At 43.8% G+C, this 16,424-nt stretch overlaps 1 protein-coding gene across 2 annotated transcripts in view; it reads left to right on the top strand.

Annotated features, from left to right (window-relative positions):
- Window positions 1-1,285: 1,285 nt before the first annotated feature.
- SAMD8 (sterile alpha motif domain containing 8) overlaps window positions 1,286-16,424 on the top strand; it is a 53,720-nt gene continuing 38,581 nt past the window's right edge. Inside the window, exon 1 of one of the 2 annotated variants that reach the window (XM_084794988.1) lies at window positions 1,286-1,531. In XM_084794988.1, the coding sequence (XP_084651114.1) occupies window positions 1,358-1,531 (174 nt within the window). In that variant the 5' untranslated portion in view covers window positions 1,286-1,357. Of the gene's footprint in view, window positions 1,588-16,424 lie in introns of both variants that reach the window. The other variant, XM_084794990.1, reaches the window with a different exon arrangement.

The following is a 16,424-nucleotide window of genomic DNA, read 5'->3' as shown; positions in this document are numbered from 1 at the left end:
TATTGGTACTGGAGAGATGGTTCAGTAATTAAGAGCACAGACATATATACAGGCAAACTTTTTTTTTTTGAGACAGGATTTCTCTGTGTAGCCTTTGCTGTCCTGGACTCATTTTGTAGACCAGGCTGGCCTCGAACTCACAGAGATCTGCCTCCTGAGTGCTGGGATTAAAGGCGTGTACCACCATGCCCGGCAGCAGGCAAACTTTTTTTTTTAAAGATTTATTTATTATTTATACAGTATTCTGCCTGCATGTACACCAGCAGGCCAGAAGAGGGCACCAGATCTCATTGTAGATGCTTGTGAGCCACCACCAAGTTGCTGGGAATTGAACTCCCAAAGACCTTTGGATGAACAGCCAGTGCTCTTAACCTCAGAGCCATCTCTCCAGCCCATTTATACATTTGTGTCCCATGGCTGCTGTGGCCAGAAGAGGCTGTTGTATCCCCTGGAATTAGCGTTCTAGGTGGTTGTGAGATGTTAAGTGGGTGCAGGGGACGAACCTGGGTGTCTGGCAAGAGCAACAAATGCTCTCACCACTGAGCCACATCTCTACCCCAGCAGAAACATTTTGCGGATGGAGAATCCTCTGCCCACAAGAGCTGCAGGAGATGGCATGGTTTGCCCTGTGTCATGCATCTTCATGGAGGCCCTGAAGGGTGTAAGCACTGGGCGGATTCCTGGCTGCCCCTGCTTCTGGAGTCTAGCTTGAAGGGAAAGGCTACACCAAGGCACCCATGCCTGCCCTCCTATCCACCTCAGAACCCGGCCGCCATTCCCTTCAGAACTACCAAAGCTGGTCCTCAATCGGTCAGGAAAGGAGAGCCAAAGGCAGCCTAGAATTCAAGCCGCAGGTGGCTTTGGACGTGGATTCTGTCAGTGCTAGGCGGGGTACAATAGTGGCAGGAAAGAACTCAGGTTCTGATGACAGCTTGGGGTTGGAATACCAGCTTGGATTCATATTAACCGTGCTATGTCAGGCTACAGTGTTTCTTGACCTTTCCAGGTGAGATCTACTTTGCAGAGTTGAGACAATTGAGAGAATAGCAATAAATGATGTTACTTGGGAGGTTGGCTGAAGAGGAGCTAGCCCTTCCAAAGGACTCAGAATAGGCTCTTCCTAGGCCCCAGCCCCAGTCTGAAACCCCACAGGTCCTCTATCACCTTCCTTAAGACCCTTTCGGCAGATTACGCTTGAGTATGACGCATGCGCCCTCGCCCCCGCCCCCCCTTGCTGTTTTCCCTCCTCTCTCTTCCGGTTTTGGACCCGCCCCCTCCCCGGCAGTGCCCCGCCTCCCGAAGCAGTTCCGGTTCAGCTCGCCGCTGCTGGCGGCTCGGCGCCGACGGTGCCGGAGCGATGCCCGCGCGTAGCCGAGCCGGGTCCCGCCTGCGCTCCGGCTCCCCGCCCCGGGCTCCGAGTCTGCCTCTCGAGGCTCTGCGCTCCGCCGACGCGCCGAGGATCCCCGACTCCGACGGCGCCTCGGACGCCGGCTCCAAGCTGGGTCCGGGCAGCCCGGCTCCCACCGCGGAGGTGAGCGGGCGCCGAGGCTGAGGAGAGGGGAGATTGGGGGGCGCCTGCAGCCAAGGGTGAGTGGAGAGCCGGGGGCGCTCAGGGCCGCGGGGAGACGGTTGGGAGAGCCAGGGGAGGCCGCTCTGGAATGGAATCCGGAGGACATAAGGGGTTTAGTTGACCCCCGGGCAACGGGGGACGAAGCACAGGGGCTCTGGGCCCTTGCAGCCCCGCTGGTGAAGGGGTCCCCGGAATCCGGACCCGGAGGAGGAGGTGCCCTGGGCTGCGGCTGTAGAGATGAGGGGCGGGAAGAGTTGGTCCCTGGCCGCCTGAAACGCCGCGAGGGCTCGACAGCCGAGTCGGGACTGACAGCCACCTGATCCGGTGGGAATGGTGGCTTTGAAGAGCTGGTGTTGGGGTTGGCTGGAAAGAGGGAGGGGCTGTCGCATGGGGAGTCGCTTGGCCTAAAGGTTAGAGAGGAAAAGTCCAGGGGAAAAAAAGGAGCCCTTGGGGGATCTAATTTAGGGCCTTGGCTTTTCTACAGGTTAGTGTCTTTCAAGGCGTCAAAGATCTCTGGGTAATGGATGTAAGCTGTGGCTCCTTCTTGTTTGCGATCCTTTTAAGAATTGGAAGTGTGAGGGGCGGGCATGCATCACTGATTCGCGTCCAGGGACTGGGGGAGGCGAGTTGGAGAGGAAGTGATGTTCGAAGAGGGTAGTGATTTCTGAAAATAAAGCTGTCACTCAGATTTCTTTCTGACGCGAGTGGTTTATTCTTTGTGCTTCGTTCTTAAAAAGGTTTAGATGTCACACAAGCTTAAGTTTTAAAAAGAGATGTAATACATTACCTTTAAATTAAAAAAATTAAACCTGAAAGAAGAATTTGGACGCTTGGATTTTTACAGACAATTCTCGTGCGAATTGCTAGCACTTGTGTACGGTTTGAGTTGACCGCATATTGGCCAAAGGGTGGAATTATGGTCTGTGAAAGTTTCTGGGTTAAAAGGGCATTTAGGACACAAGAAGTGAAACCATCAACAGCCCAGGAATCTACAAGATCTTCTCATTATCAACTCCAGGATTGGAGGTTACCTCATAAAAAGTTTGGGGGGTAATTTTGACAGCCTTTTACAGCAGAATTCTTCTGCTATTTTGCAGCTTTTTGCATGAATGATATTTTTCCTAGAGTGATCTAGAACAATAAAGGTGGTAAAGGGAGGTTATAGTTGGCAGCTGACAAAAGGAACAGGTGAGCACACAGGTGCTTTTTCTAGAAGACGTAGTACCAGAGCAGCAACTCTGCCAGAAAAGTATTGATCCCAAAATCTGTGTTCACCTGATAGAAATGAGAAATGGTAACATGACTCCTTGGAGCCTTTAACTTTTAACCGAGGCTCGTATTTGACGTTTACGGCTCATCAGATAGCTTTTACTAACTTGTTTATGCTTCAAAACCAAACTTTAATTATTTTCAACTCCACACAAGCATCTACTGCGTTATCTTCATGAGATGACCATTTACCGATTGCAACAAACTCTCTATATATACTTTTATTGAAGGTCTGTGATTTCTACATCATGCACCAAAATCCCTCTCCTCCCCCTAGTAAAGTAAAACAAACAGACAAACAAAAAATCTTGTACAGAAGCTGTAGTGTACCAAGCAGTGTAGCCTTTTGTCCACATATGTTTACTTTCAAATGTTCATTGCTATGAGGCCTCCTGGTTGGAGGCCTACCCTATTGTTACCAGCTCGTCACTGGGGCTGCTGTCGGATATCCCGTTGTTAGTCAGTGCCGTCTTTAGATGAAGGATTTTATGCAGCATTACTGTTTATGTTTCTCCTTTTCCTGACAGACTGCAAACCTTCAAAGAACTTGTTTTCGTATTAGCCTTGATCTTTTTTTGGAAGCAGTTTCCATGTGTAACACGGGCTAGCCTTTAACATGATTCTGCTGTGTTGGCTTCCTGAGTGCTTGGATTACAGGCGTGCACTACCTCATCCAGCCAAATTCAGCTGAGTCAAATTTTTGATGTATGAAAATTTACTGAACTGAAATACAAGACTTCTGTGCTAAGGTAACATCCTACCGTTATTATGAAATTGAAGAGAGAAGCTGATGGTGGAGCTCAGGATGCCTAATGACTGTTTTCATTTCCCTTGCTGGCTTCTCACAGCCACTTAGTTGTAAAGTGGTGAAGCAGCTCCTGTGACTTCAGTAGCATTACCCTTATCCTGCAAAGCTACTGTTTGTGCCACACAGTCACCTGTAAATACCTTGATTTTGTTGTCAACTCTTCAGTACTTTAAAACCTCCCTAACTGGCTTAGTTACTCTTCTCAAAGCTAGAATTAAACAGTTTTTGAGAAGCTGTTAAATTCAAATGTTCTAATAAATGCTGCTATTATTTTGTTTAAAAAAATGTTGCTGGGTGTGGTGGTGAACACCTTTAATCCCAGCACTCTGGAGGCAGAGGCAGGTGGATCTCTGTGAGTTTGAGGCCAGCCTGGTCTACAAGGTCATTCTAGGACAGTGAAAGCTATTTCACAGAGAGACCCTGTCTCAACAAAAATAAAACAAAAAACCAAAAAACCAAGGACAAAAAAAAAAGTTTTTATTAGGCTGTAACTGGAGGTCTAAGTAGTTGGAAAGGGAGAGCCCTATTAACTAGCTGTTAAAAGTCTTTCCAGATTTTTGCTTCCCAGCCTAGTGTAATATGGGTTACTTACTGGTTGTAACTGGTGTGGCCATTAACTTAAAATGTCTTTTCTGTCTTTTGCTTCTATTTTTAAAGGTTAACAAGTACATTTTTGTAGTGTATACTAGATTATGAAGTCTTGGTCCAGATTCTTATTTTCTGTTACGTTGACTAGATTTGGGGCTATAACATACAAAAATAAATATTTTAATCCAGGCAGTATGGTTTATATGTGTAATCTTGGCACTCAGGACCAACTAAGAGGATCAGAAGTCAAGGACAACCTTGTCCCTCTCTCAGAAGGGGGCCAGGCAAACTGTAGCTCAGTTGATAGTTTTTGCCTAGTTTGCTCAAACCCTGAGTTCAGTTGCCAGTATAAAAAAATAAAAATAAAAGACTTTGTGTGTAAATATGTCAGAATGCCAGCCTGCCTACGAATAGGGCTTTACAGATTCAGCATTCTTACTAGTGGTTATGGAATCTTGCACCAAGTTTCCCACTGAAGCTTAGTTGCTGTGTAAACACTTTTGGTATAGCCTAGGCTGTAAACTAGCCACCATTGTCAGTCACAGTTTTATTCACTGAGCTCAGTCCTGTATGTGGACAGAATCAGGTGCAGCTCATAGTAGAAGCTCTGATTTAAAGGAATGACAAAGGTGGACAAGATTCCTGCCCTTTGATATACAGGAGAACTCGAGTATGACAGTGCACAGAAAAGACAAACATGTCCCAGAACTGAGGTGCGGGCAGGAGGATGCTGGTAAAGCCAGGGGGGCAGGTGCCCTTCCTGCTTTCTGCTGGTGTGCGGTGGTGTGCAGGCTCCCTAGAAAGGCTGCTGCCCAGAGGCTGACATATGGAGGGTAGCAATTGCTTCTGTGTCTCTGCTACTGTTTTGCAATGCAGAGTTCCTATGAAATGTTTTAGAAAGACATCGAGCAAGTCCTGAGCTTGCTAAGAAAAAGTAAAATGTCTTTGGATAAATTTAGAGAGAAGAGTTTTTATTTGCTCATTGAAAATGTTGCTATTTAAACTTTTACATTTTTTCAAATAGAATGGAAAAAAGCTAGAGAGTCACATAGGTGTTATAGAGTTGTTAATCATGAAGTTTAGATAGAAATGCCCAAAAGTGTAGTATAGTTCGTTTTTGCTTTTGTTTATCTCTGCAGTTTGGATATAATTGTATGCATATTACATAGATTGTATCAGATTAAATTGGAGTTGAACTTATTTTAGCCTGAGTATAGTTTTTAAAATACTATTTATTTATTTATTACAGCAGGGAGCATCAAGTAAGTCATGGCACACATGTGGAGGGCAAAAGGGGACTCGGATAAGTCAGTCCTCTCCTTCCACCTCGAGGTTCTTTTGTTTGTTTGTTTTTGAGACAGATGTGTAGCCCTGGCTATCCTGGACTCATTTTGTAGACCAGGCTAGCCTGGACCTCACAGAGATCCACTTGCCTCTGCCTCCCTGAATGCTGGGATCAGAGGCGTGCGCCACTGTGCCTGGCCACCATGTGAGTCCTAAGGCCGGAACCTAGACTGTCAGATCTGGCAGCTGGCACTTTTCCCCATAGAACCACCTCTCCAGTCCACAGTGATTTTGTTTGTTTTGGTTAATAAATACTATGAATTAATTTTTCTTGACCAAATTGGAACAACTCAAAGAGCAGAAATAAAAGTAACTTTTCTAACACGTATTTCCTGTGTCAGATGCAGCACTCTCAGATTTTGTTGTAATTTTTGGAAAATTATCACCATACAAATGATATCACAATCCTTAGAAGAATAGCACATTCTCTGTAAAAGACCAAACCCTACAAGAGAACAGTGCTCTTATTATATTGTTCCAGAGAAAGCCAGCCATGTCAGTTACCAGCTCCAGCCTTCAGTCTTTTAGATCTCTGCCATGTATGTACACAGCCAATAAAGATTTAAAAAACAAATCACACTGTAAGAGGACAGCCAAAGCAGTAGCCAGCTAATGTATGAACGGAAAAGCTGTGTGGCATTTGGTGTGGTGATGCATCCCTTTAATCCCAGCACTCAGGCGGCAGAGGCAGGCGGATCTGTGAGAGTTTGAGGTCAGCCTAGTCTACAAAACAAGTTCCATGAAAGCCAGGGCTGTTACACAGAGGAATCCTGCCTTGAAAAAAAGAAAGAAAGGAAAGAAAGGCAGGAAGGAAGGAAGGAAGGAAAGAAAGAAAGAAAAGTAAAGCTATGTGGCCATTCCCTTTAAAAAAAAAAAGACTTATTTACGTACATACACACACACACACACACACACACACACACACACACACACACACACGGTGGCCTGCCTGCCTGTAAACCTGCACGCCAGAAAAGGGCACCAGATCTCTTTATAGATGGTTGTGAGGCACCATGTGGTTGCTGGGAATTGAACTCAGGACCTTTGGAAGAGCACTCAGTGCTTTTAACCTCTGAGTCATCTCTCCAGCCCGTGGCCATCCTTTAAAAATGTTTATTATTGTTGTTGTTGTTGTTGTTATTATTATTGTTGTTATTATTATTGTTGTTATTTCCCTAAGGAGAATCTTCTTCAGTGCTAGGGATCCAGTTCAGGCCTTCTGCAAGTCAGGCAAAATCATCCTACCAGGAAAGTAGAACTTTTCCAGCTCTGGAAATACATTAGCCTTGTTTATGTTTTATTTTGTCAGTCTCTTCCCACCTCAGACTTCCTGCCCTTTGAAACAAGATCTCACTACATAGATCAGGATCTCTTAGGTACTGGAAGAATTGAAAGCATGCTCTGACACACCCTTTTCATAGTTTTTTTGTTTGTTTGTTTGTTTGGTTGGTTGGTTTTTGGAGATAGGGTTTCTCTGTTGTAGCCTTGGCTGTCCTGGACTCACTTTGTAGACCAGGCTGGCCTTGAACTCACAGTGATCCGACTGCCTCTGCCTCCTGAGTGCTAGGATTAAAGGCGTGCACCACCACTTCCCGGCTTTGGAGTATTTTGTACACATGGAAAATGTATGCACATTTATACAGAATGCTTGAGTATTACAAGAAAAGTTCATCAGGGCTGTGATACATAGCTCAGTGACCCAAGTCTTGCCTAGGGCACTTCAAGTCCTAGGTTCAACCCCCAGGACACAAAACAATACAAGGCCAAGCAGATTTAGATCACTGTAGCTACTATCTGAACATAGAAATCTGTTTTTGTAAAACCAGATGAAGTTTGATTTTGTTGCTGTGTCTTCTGTATTCTAAATATTGTCTAATGATAAATTAGAACGCAATGTGGTCTCTTGTGTATTGATATAATTAAGCCCAGTAGAGTAGTTTGTGTCTAGAGAGAAGGCTCAGCCATTAAAGGCTAGGCTCACAACCAAAAAAAAAAAAAAAAGTATATGAATACTCTGTTTGCACTTACACCTGCAGGCCAGAAGAGGGCATCAGATCACAGTATGGATGGTTGTGAGCCACCATGTGGGTAGCAATGAGGGTAGCAAAGCAAATGGGCAGGGCAGGGAAGAGATGGGCTCTGCAAGCCCACCAAACACACTCCCCCACCAGCTTATAGTCTCCCCTGGGGCTTCTGGGAGCTTCGCAGATGCAAACTTAAAAGTAGGGTTTCTAGGGGCTTTCCATCCTCTGTTTTGTTTTTGAGACAAGGTTCGAGCTGGCCTTGAACTCATTCTGTAGACGAGGGTGACCTTGAACACCTGCCCTCCTGCCTCCACCTCCAGAGTGCTGCATTTACACCACAACACATGGCTTACTTTAGGTTTGTGAAGCAACTTCATATAGGACTTTTTGTTTGCTTGGTTGGTTGGTTTTGATTTTTTTGAGACAGAATTTCTCTGTGTAGCCTTGACTGCCCTGGAATTCTCTTTGTAGACCAGGTTGTCCTTGAACTCACAGAGATCCATCTGCCTCTGCTCCCTGAGTGCTGGAATTAAAGATGTACTCCACTGCCTCTCAGCTGCCCTTATATAGTTCTTTATCTATATGTTTGATAGTTTGGGGGCTTTTGATAGTAAACTCCATTTCAGATGGAGTAGATTTGTATTTCCCTTGGAGATAGTGAGATTGGGCATGTTAGTCATTGGTTGGCCATTTGGATTTCTTTCCTTGAGGTTTTTGTTTGTTTGATTGATTCCCAGTGATAGAGTTTGAACCTAGGCCCTCTTGCATGCCAGGCTAGTACTGCACGTTAGCCCTAGCCAACTTTGACTTTATTTTGAGACAGGCTCTCACTGATTTGTCCAAGCTGTCTTTGAACTCACTCTGTAGCCCAGGTAGACACTTAACTTTGTTTTTTGTTTTGTTTTTGTTTTTTGAGACAGGGTTTCTCTGTGTAGTCCTGGCTGTCCTGGACTCACTCTGTAGACCAAGCTGGTCTAGAATTCACAGAGATCAGCCGGTCTCTGCCTCCTAGAGTACTGGGGTTACAGGTGTGCACCACCACGCCCGGCATGACGCTGACCTTTCATCCTCCCATTTCAGTCTCCTAAGAACGTAGGATTACAGCCTCTACACCAGAGCCAGCTGTGTTCCTGGTCCTGCCCTCTGTGCTCACACAGACAAGGCAGAAACTGATTATTTTGAGTTCATTTGTTACTGAGTTTTTGAGGCTTTTATGTTATGGATGTAACTTTTTTTTTCTTTTTTTTAATTTTTTTTTCTCCTTTATTAATTTATTCTTGTTACATCTCAATGGTTATCCCATCCCTTGTATCCTCCCATTCTTCCCTCCCTCCCATTTTCCCCTTATTCCCCTCCCCTATGACTGTTCCTGAGGGGGATTACCTCCCCCTGTATATGTTCATAGGGTATCAAGTCTCTTCTTGGTAACCTGCTGTCCTTCCTCTGAGTGCCACCAGGTCTCCCCCTCCAGGGGACATGGTCAAAGGTGAGGCACCAGAGTATGTGAGAAAGTAATATCCCACTCTCCACTCTACTGTGGAGAGTGTTCTGTCCATTGTCTAGATCTGGGTAGGGGTTTAAGGTTTACCGCCTGTATTGTCCTTGGCTGGTGCCTTAGTTTGAGTGGGACCCCTGTGCGTAACTTCTTTAAAATAGTTGTACATGATTTCACGTTGTGTTGTCTCATCACCATGTTGGTGGTTTTGTTTGTTGTGGAGAGCTTCTTAGCTGATTGTCTTTTCCGTTTGCTACCTGTATATGCCTTTAAAGATGCTGGTGACACACACCTTTAGGCCCTGAAGGCAGAGGCATGCAATCTCTGAATAGGAGGCTAGCCTAGTGTTCCTAGTGAGTTCCAGGACAGCCAGGCCAATGAGCGCCCCCCAACCCCAGTGTTGGTAAATGCTAGGGGTGTAGCTTGAAGATAGAGCATTTGCCAGTTGTCTGAGGTCCTGGGTTTGAGCTGTACCACTAAAAACAATTTGTTGGTAAGTAATAATGCCCCTGTTGAAATACTTAGATTTCATATTATGCATTGTTGTGCACAGTTTTTTGGTTTATTTATGGATGGATGGATATGCCCCCACACTGTGGCATGTGCCACAGCCTTCTTTTGGAGGTCAGATGACAGCTTTCAGTAAGTAGTTGGTTCTCTCCTGCCATGGGTTCTGGGATGTTAAACTCAGATTGTCAGCTTTTTGCCATCTGCTCAGCCCAGAGGCAGCATTCTTTTGGTTGTTTCTTCTTTTTTCTTCTTCCTCCTCCTCCTCCTCCTCCTTCTTCTTCTTCTTTTTTTTTCTTTCAAGATAGGGGTTTTCTGTGTAGCTTGGTTGGCCTGGACTCGCTTTGTAGACCAGGCTGGCCTCAAACTCACAGCGATCTGCTTGCTCCTGCTTCCCGGAGTGCTAGGATTACAAGCATGCAGGCTGGCTCTTTTGGTTTTTTAAGATAGAGTTTCTCTGTGTAGCCCTGCCTGTCCTGGAACTCACTCTGTAGCCAAGGATGGTGTTAAAATCAGATGCCCTCTTTTCTGCCTCTGCCTCTCAAGCACTGGGATTAAAGGCACATGTCACCACCACCTGGCTCAGAGGCAGTACTCTTTTGTTTTGTTTTGTTTTTTTGAGACAGAGTTCTCTGTTACACAGATCCTTGGCTATCCTGGACTCTCTTTCTAGACCAGGCTTGCCTTCAACCATGCCTGGCTGAGGCAACTCCTTTTATTTATTTATTTATTTTAATTTTTTGGTTTTTGGAGACAGGGCTTCTCTGTGTAGCCTTGGCTATTCTGGACTCACTTTGTAGACCAGGTTGGCCTCGAACTTATAGAGATCCACCTGCCTCTGCCTCCTGAGTTACTGGGATTAAAGGCATGCGCCACCAACACCCGGCTTTTTAAAAATATTTTTTACATATACATTTATATTATTATACATGTACAAAATAAACTACATAGAGCAAGAAGAACCACGAAACAATCAGGAATTATATTAATGTTACATTCATAGTGTTTTGGCTATTTGGCTGTTTGGCAACCTTGAAGAAAACATTTTCCTATCTTGGTGAGTCTAAAATTCTGAATGTAAATCAATATCTATCGTATCTCATCTCTATCAGCTTAAAACATCTATCTAGACCTAAAAACATTTTAACCCCTAAACAACTAAACATAGTTGTGAAACTAAGCTATCTGGTCTTCAACCCCATCAGAGACTTGAGGAGGAATAAAATTAGTTACCTGAGTAAACAGAAAGTGCAGGTTAACAACTTCCAAATCAAAAACAGTAGCCGTTTGCTGCCTGAATAGTCACCCAAAACCCTCTATAATGTTGGAGCATCATCTTCAATCTTCTGGCCTATTATATCTGACAGACATATTTGTGAGGCAGGAACTATTGAGGACTTGCTTACCCTGTCTTGGCAGAGCTTGGCCATCAACTCTACCTGCATCCAATCTTGCCTATTTTTAGGCAGAATTCTGTCAGAGGCAACACTCTTAACCATTATTCTTTTTGAGTTTTATATCAGATTCTGTTGGTGACAGGCTCTCCTAAATTTATCTCATTACCCTTAGTTTATTCAATTGAAAATTGAACAGTTATCCAAGATATCTTAGATTGCTGCCAGTGTAAACATTGTAGAGTTCTGTCCTAGTGGTGACTAAAGCGATGTAGCTAACGGGATAACTAAACCCCTGCTTCAGATCTCGCAGTTCCCCCAGCATGAAGTGCCAGCAGCTTTGAGTTACAGCTACAGCTGGTGGGTACTGAGTTGGATCTGTAATCATGTCTTGCCTTTGGATCAGCGGTTTGCTGGTTGACTCAGTATTTTGTAGGTAGACATACATGAATTGTTAGTTTTGTTTATATCTATTTAAATGTACTTCAGTAAAAAATGTTTAATTTTTAAAAATTATTATTCTTTCTAATCACCAAGTTTTACATGCTTAATGTGTAAAGCAAACGTTAGAAATCTAGAATGAAGAGCCCACTCTAGGAATAACTGTTAATAGTTTTTAACAATTTATTTTTTTTTTATTTTTATTTTTTTTTATTTTTATTTTTTTTTTATTAATTTATTCTTGTTACATCTCAATGGTTATCCCATCCCTTGTATCCTCCCATTCTTCCCTCCCTCCCATTTTCCCCTTATCCCCCTCCCCTATGACAGTTCCTGAGGGGGATTACCTCCCCCTCTATATGATCATAGGGTATCAAGTCTCTTCTTGGTAACCTGCTGTCCTTCCTCTGAGTGCCATCAGGTCTCCCCATCCAGGGGACATGGTCAGAGGAAAAATATGGAACGCTTCACGAATTTGCGTGTCATCCTTGCGCAGGGGCCATGCTAATCTTCTCTGTATCGTTCCAATTTTAGTATATGTGCTGCCGAAGCGAGCACTTAACAATTTATTTTTATGTCTTCAATCGTGTGTGTGTGTGTGTGTGTGTGTGTGTGTGTGTCTGTCTGTCTGTCTGTCTGTCTGTCTGTCTGTGTGCACGCACATTTGAGCACTGGTATCTGTGGAGGCCAGCGGTGTCAGGTTACCCTTGGAGCTGGAGTTCCGGGTGATTATGAGCCACCTGATGTAGGTAATGGGAACAGAATTCAGGTCCTGGAAGAACAGTGCATGCTCTTATTTCAGAGTCCTCATTCTTTTTCTAAACTAAAAAAGGCATGCCGTTTTAGGATAGTTTTCCTTAAAAAAAAAAAAAGGAACAACTTTTAAAATTCCAATTTTGAAACGTTGATATACAGGGGGTAGCAGACTCCTGTTTAAAAAAAATACAGAGGACCCATGTACTTTTAATTCACTTTCCTGTAGCCATCTTATGTAACTATGAAACAGTATCAAAAACAGGAAACTCATTTTATCATGAATAGAGTCTCCTAGCCATTGTCCTGATCCCAGTTCCTTCATTTCAAAGATCCTTCTCTGTGTTGTTATCACTAACCCTTGGCAGCAACTAATCAAGTCCATTTGTATGGTCCTGTTAGATTGAAAGTGTTACATAAGTAGAGCCACACAGTATGTGACCTTTTCAGACTGACTTTCCATCAAGTCGAATGTCCTTGAGATTCATCCAAGGTATTGAATATGCAATCATCTATTTATTTTATTGCTGGGTTGTAATTCATAGGGTTTTAACTGTTGACATATTATGGGGTCTTTTGGTTTCTTGGACATTTCAGCTATCACAAGAAGTGCTGCTGTCATTTGTTTTTGTTTTCTTTTTTCTGTTTTGGTTTTTCAAGACAGAGTTTCCCTGTGTAGCCTTGCCTGTCCTGGACTCACTTTGTAGACCAGCTTGGCCTCGAACTCACAGCAATCCACCTGCCTCTGCCTCCTGAGTGCTGGGATTAAAGGCGTGTGCCACCATGCCTGGCTTAATTATTTTCTTTTTAAAAGATACTGATTTTTATTTTATGCATTTGGGCACTTTGCCTGCCTGTGTATCTCCACCACGGGTGCAGTACCCACAGAGGCCGGAAGAGGGGATTGAATCCCCCAGAACAAGTTACCTAGGGTTGTGAGGTGCCTTGCATGTCTGGGAATTGAGCCAGGGTTCTCTGGAGTAGTGGGTAATGCTCTTAAGTGCTGAGCTATCTCTCCAGCCTTGAAAATTCATTCTTTCTTTTTTCTTTTTTTCAAGATGGCTTCATTATGTAACTCTGATTGTCCTGGAACTCCCTGTAGCGATCTACCAGCCTTTGCCTTCTAAGTGGTGGAATTAAAGGCATACACTGCTATGCCTGGTGAAAATTATTTCTAAAGCACACTTACGTCCTCTTTTTACTCAGAATGTCTTTAACAGTAGCGTTTCCTGTGCTCTGGACTCATTGGTAGTTTACACTCTTAATGCTTTTAAGACACAGTCTCACTGTGCAGCCTTGGCTGGCTGGACTCACTGTGTAAACCTGGCTGGCCTCAAACTCACAGAAATCCTCCTGCTTCCCCTTTGTCCTTTTGGTTGTCACTGGTTCTGCGCTGTTTCTTGCCTTCTTGTCTTTGTTCACACAGTCCTTGGTGCCCCTTTATTGCTCCATCTCCACAGGCTCTGCTCACTCTAATGACCTCTTTTTATCTTAGCAGCTGGAAATAACTATTTCTCTTTGATGACCCTTTCTGGACTGTAAATTTGAGGGCAGGACCATTTTGATTCATTTAGGCATATATGACTCATTGCCTAGTGCAATACTTTATACATACTTCATGCAGAGCAATATTTCAAAGATGACTACATTAGGCATGCAAGGGTATTTACATCTCCAGTCTTAGTTTCTGGCACTTGTGTGAAGCAGGCCCTTGGTAAGTGCAGTAATGTTCAAAACCTGTGACTCTACAGCCCCACTGTTAGGCACATCATTGTCGCTTGTTTCTAGTTGGAGCACTTTTGGTAAATTATTACACTACTGACTAGAAGATATTTGGAGCTGTCTTGTACAGCAGGACTGAAGCCTTCCGTTCCCAAGGCTGAGCACTGCGGTAGATAAGAACATGCATTTGAACTGGCATTTCTGGGGCTGAAACCTTTGTTTTGCTTGCTGATTTAAGTCAGCCTTGGGTAAGTTGCTGCCCCATTTCCATCAGTTGTCTCATATATAAAATGAAGACATTAGCAGTGTCTGCTTTATATGGCTGTTGTGAGGGTTTGAACACGAGAGTAACACACAGAACCACCTCTGGCATGCGGTCCACTCCATGCTCTGCGGTCCACTCCGTGCTCTGCGGTCCACTCCATGCTCAGGTGCTCCACAGTCTCTTCCAGGCCTCTTCTAATGGCTGTTGATAAGAGAGGCCATAGTTCTCATCCTATCGCTGAAGCTTTAAAAGAGCTGAGTAAAACAAGTGCTCTTCAAACTTTATAGCTTAGAAAGGATTATGTGGTTGACACCAAGGCGCAATATGTACTTTTGTCACTTTCCTCAACATAAAAAGGATGCCATTCCCTCTACCTCTGTTAATTTTTATGTTGGGTCTTTGGCTTGATCTCGGATCCTAACTGATATAAGGAGTGATTAATAATAGTGAAGTGTGAATTCTTCCCAAGGAAGGTGTGGTCTGAAAACAGGCTTTTATACATTTTAGGCAAATAACAAAGCTGTGAAGGAAGGGCAGGACAGTGGATACCTGTACTGGGTAGTAATCTTGGCTTCACAGAGATGCTGAGTGGGGTACACAGGCTAGTGGGGGAGAAGGATGGCTTTGTTTATTTGAGTTTTTTATAGTCGCATTGCCAGTTTCGGTAGCCAAGGCTCTCCTCCAGCCTCGATACAGGAAAGCTAGTCCTCTCGCAAGAACCTTTGTGGCTAGCTGCATGTAGAAAAGACAGGTCTGAAAGGAAAGGAAAAAGGACAGGGCAAGCAAATGGCTTTCCATTGTTCCTCAAGTGATTTCAACTGGAAATATTTAATAAATAACAAACCAATTTGGTGTATTTTGAGATGGCACCTCCTTAACTCTCTCCGGTTCCATTTGTACAAAATATGAAGATGGGCCAGCTAAGCTGTATTGGTTACAGGCGTGTGCGTTGGTGTCTGTACAGCTGGCTGCTTTGTGGTTGCTCCAGGAGACACGAGGAAAGTGTGGCTTCTGTATCATGAAAGTTTCTGCTTTCATTGAGACTTGAAAATAAGCAAAAATAGATCCTCCTCCACTTCTCTTTGAACCTTTGCTATTAGGCATCAAAAACGGGTTATGCATGTATTGAAAATAGCATTTCAGACATGCAAGTGTTTCATTTCATTGGAGCCTTAGAACCCTAATCAGGTCAGTAGGCCAGGATCCCTGTGCACCGCAAACTCATGCTCGATTGTTCCCCCTTGTCTGTCAATCTACCACCCAAGCACATGTCTACAAACATTTCCTTTCTGTATTACAAAGTACCTAAAATCTACCTGCATCTTGTTTTGAGTACAGTTCTCTTGTAGTTCTGAAGATACAATTTTACCTTTTGTGCTTCTTTAAAGTTAAAATGATTGGCCTAATTTGAATCTTCTGGTTTGAATTTGTTATCTGTCTACTACAGAATGAATTATGGTCTTACAGGTAGTAGAAAATGGCTTGTTTATATCACCTACTGTATAATAAGTATAGGATAAAATAGAGCCACTGCTGCCGGTAGCTGCCTCTCAAGAGGTAGGGCCAGAAGGGCCAGGGGTTCAGTGTTATCCTGAGCTCTGTGAGACCCTGCCTCAAAAAGAAAAAGAAAGGGGGATATTTTAAAGATATGTTTTATTATTTTCAGTTGTGTCTGTGTGCACATGCATGCATACATGTGTGTGCAGTGACTCTGGAGCCAGAGGCCTCAGATCACCGGGAGCTGGAGTTACAGAGATTTGTGGGTTTCCCGGTGTGGGTGCTGGGAACGGAACTTGAGTCCTTTGGAAGAGCAGTAAGTGCTCTAAACTATTGAGCTGTATCTCTCATCCCAAAGCCAGATGTTTTAATACACACTCCACTTTATACTAATCACTTTATCGTTCAAGGTTTGTGTTTGTAACCCACCACTGACCACCACAGCACAGTCAAGAACGAGGCAAATCCAGAATGTAGGTTTTTCTCTGTGATTGTGCCAAACGGACCCGTCTGTACCCTGCCCCTTCAAAAAAGAGATGAAGTATTTTCTATTAAAGAGATCTCGTTGTATTAAAGATAATTCATAGCTCTAACCTCTATTTTGAGTGGAAAGCAGATAGGAAAGACAAAGGTAGGGACATAAGATTAGTTTTCTTAGGTGCAGTGATGTCTTTTTTTGTTTTGTTTTTGTTTTTTCTCTCTGTAACAACCTTGGCTGTCCTGTACTCACTTTGTAGACCAGGTTGG

Source organism: Acomys minous (genome assembly GCF_964271855.1).
Source record: "Acomys minous genome assembly, chromosome: 9".
Taxonomy (NCBI): domain Eukaryota; kingdom Metazoa; phylum Chordata; class Mammalia; order Rodentia; family Muridae; genus Acomys; species Acomys minous.
Note: the sequence above shows the minus strand (reverse complement) of the source record. Positions and strands in the feature narration are given on the sequence as shown.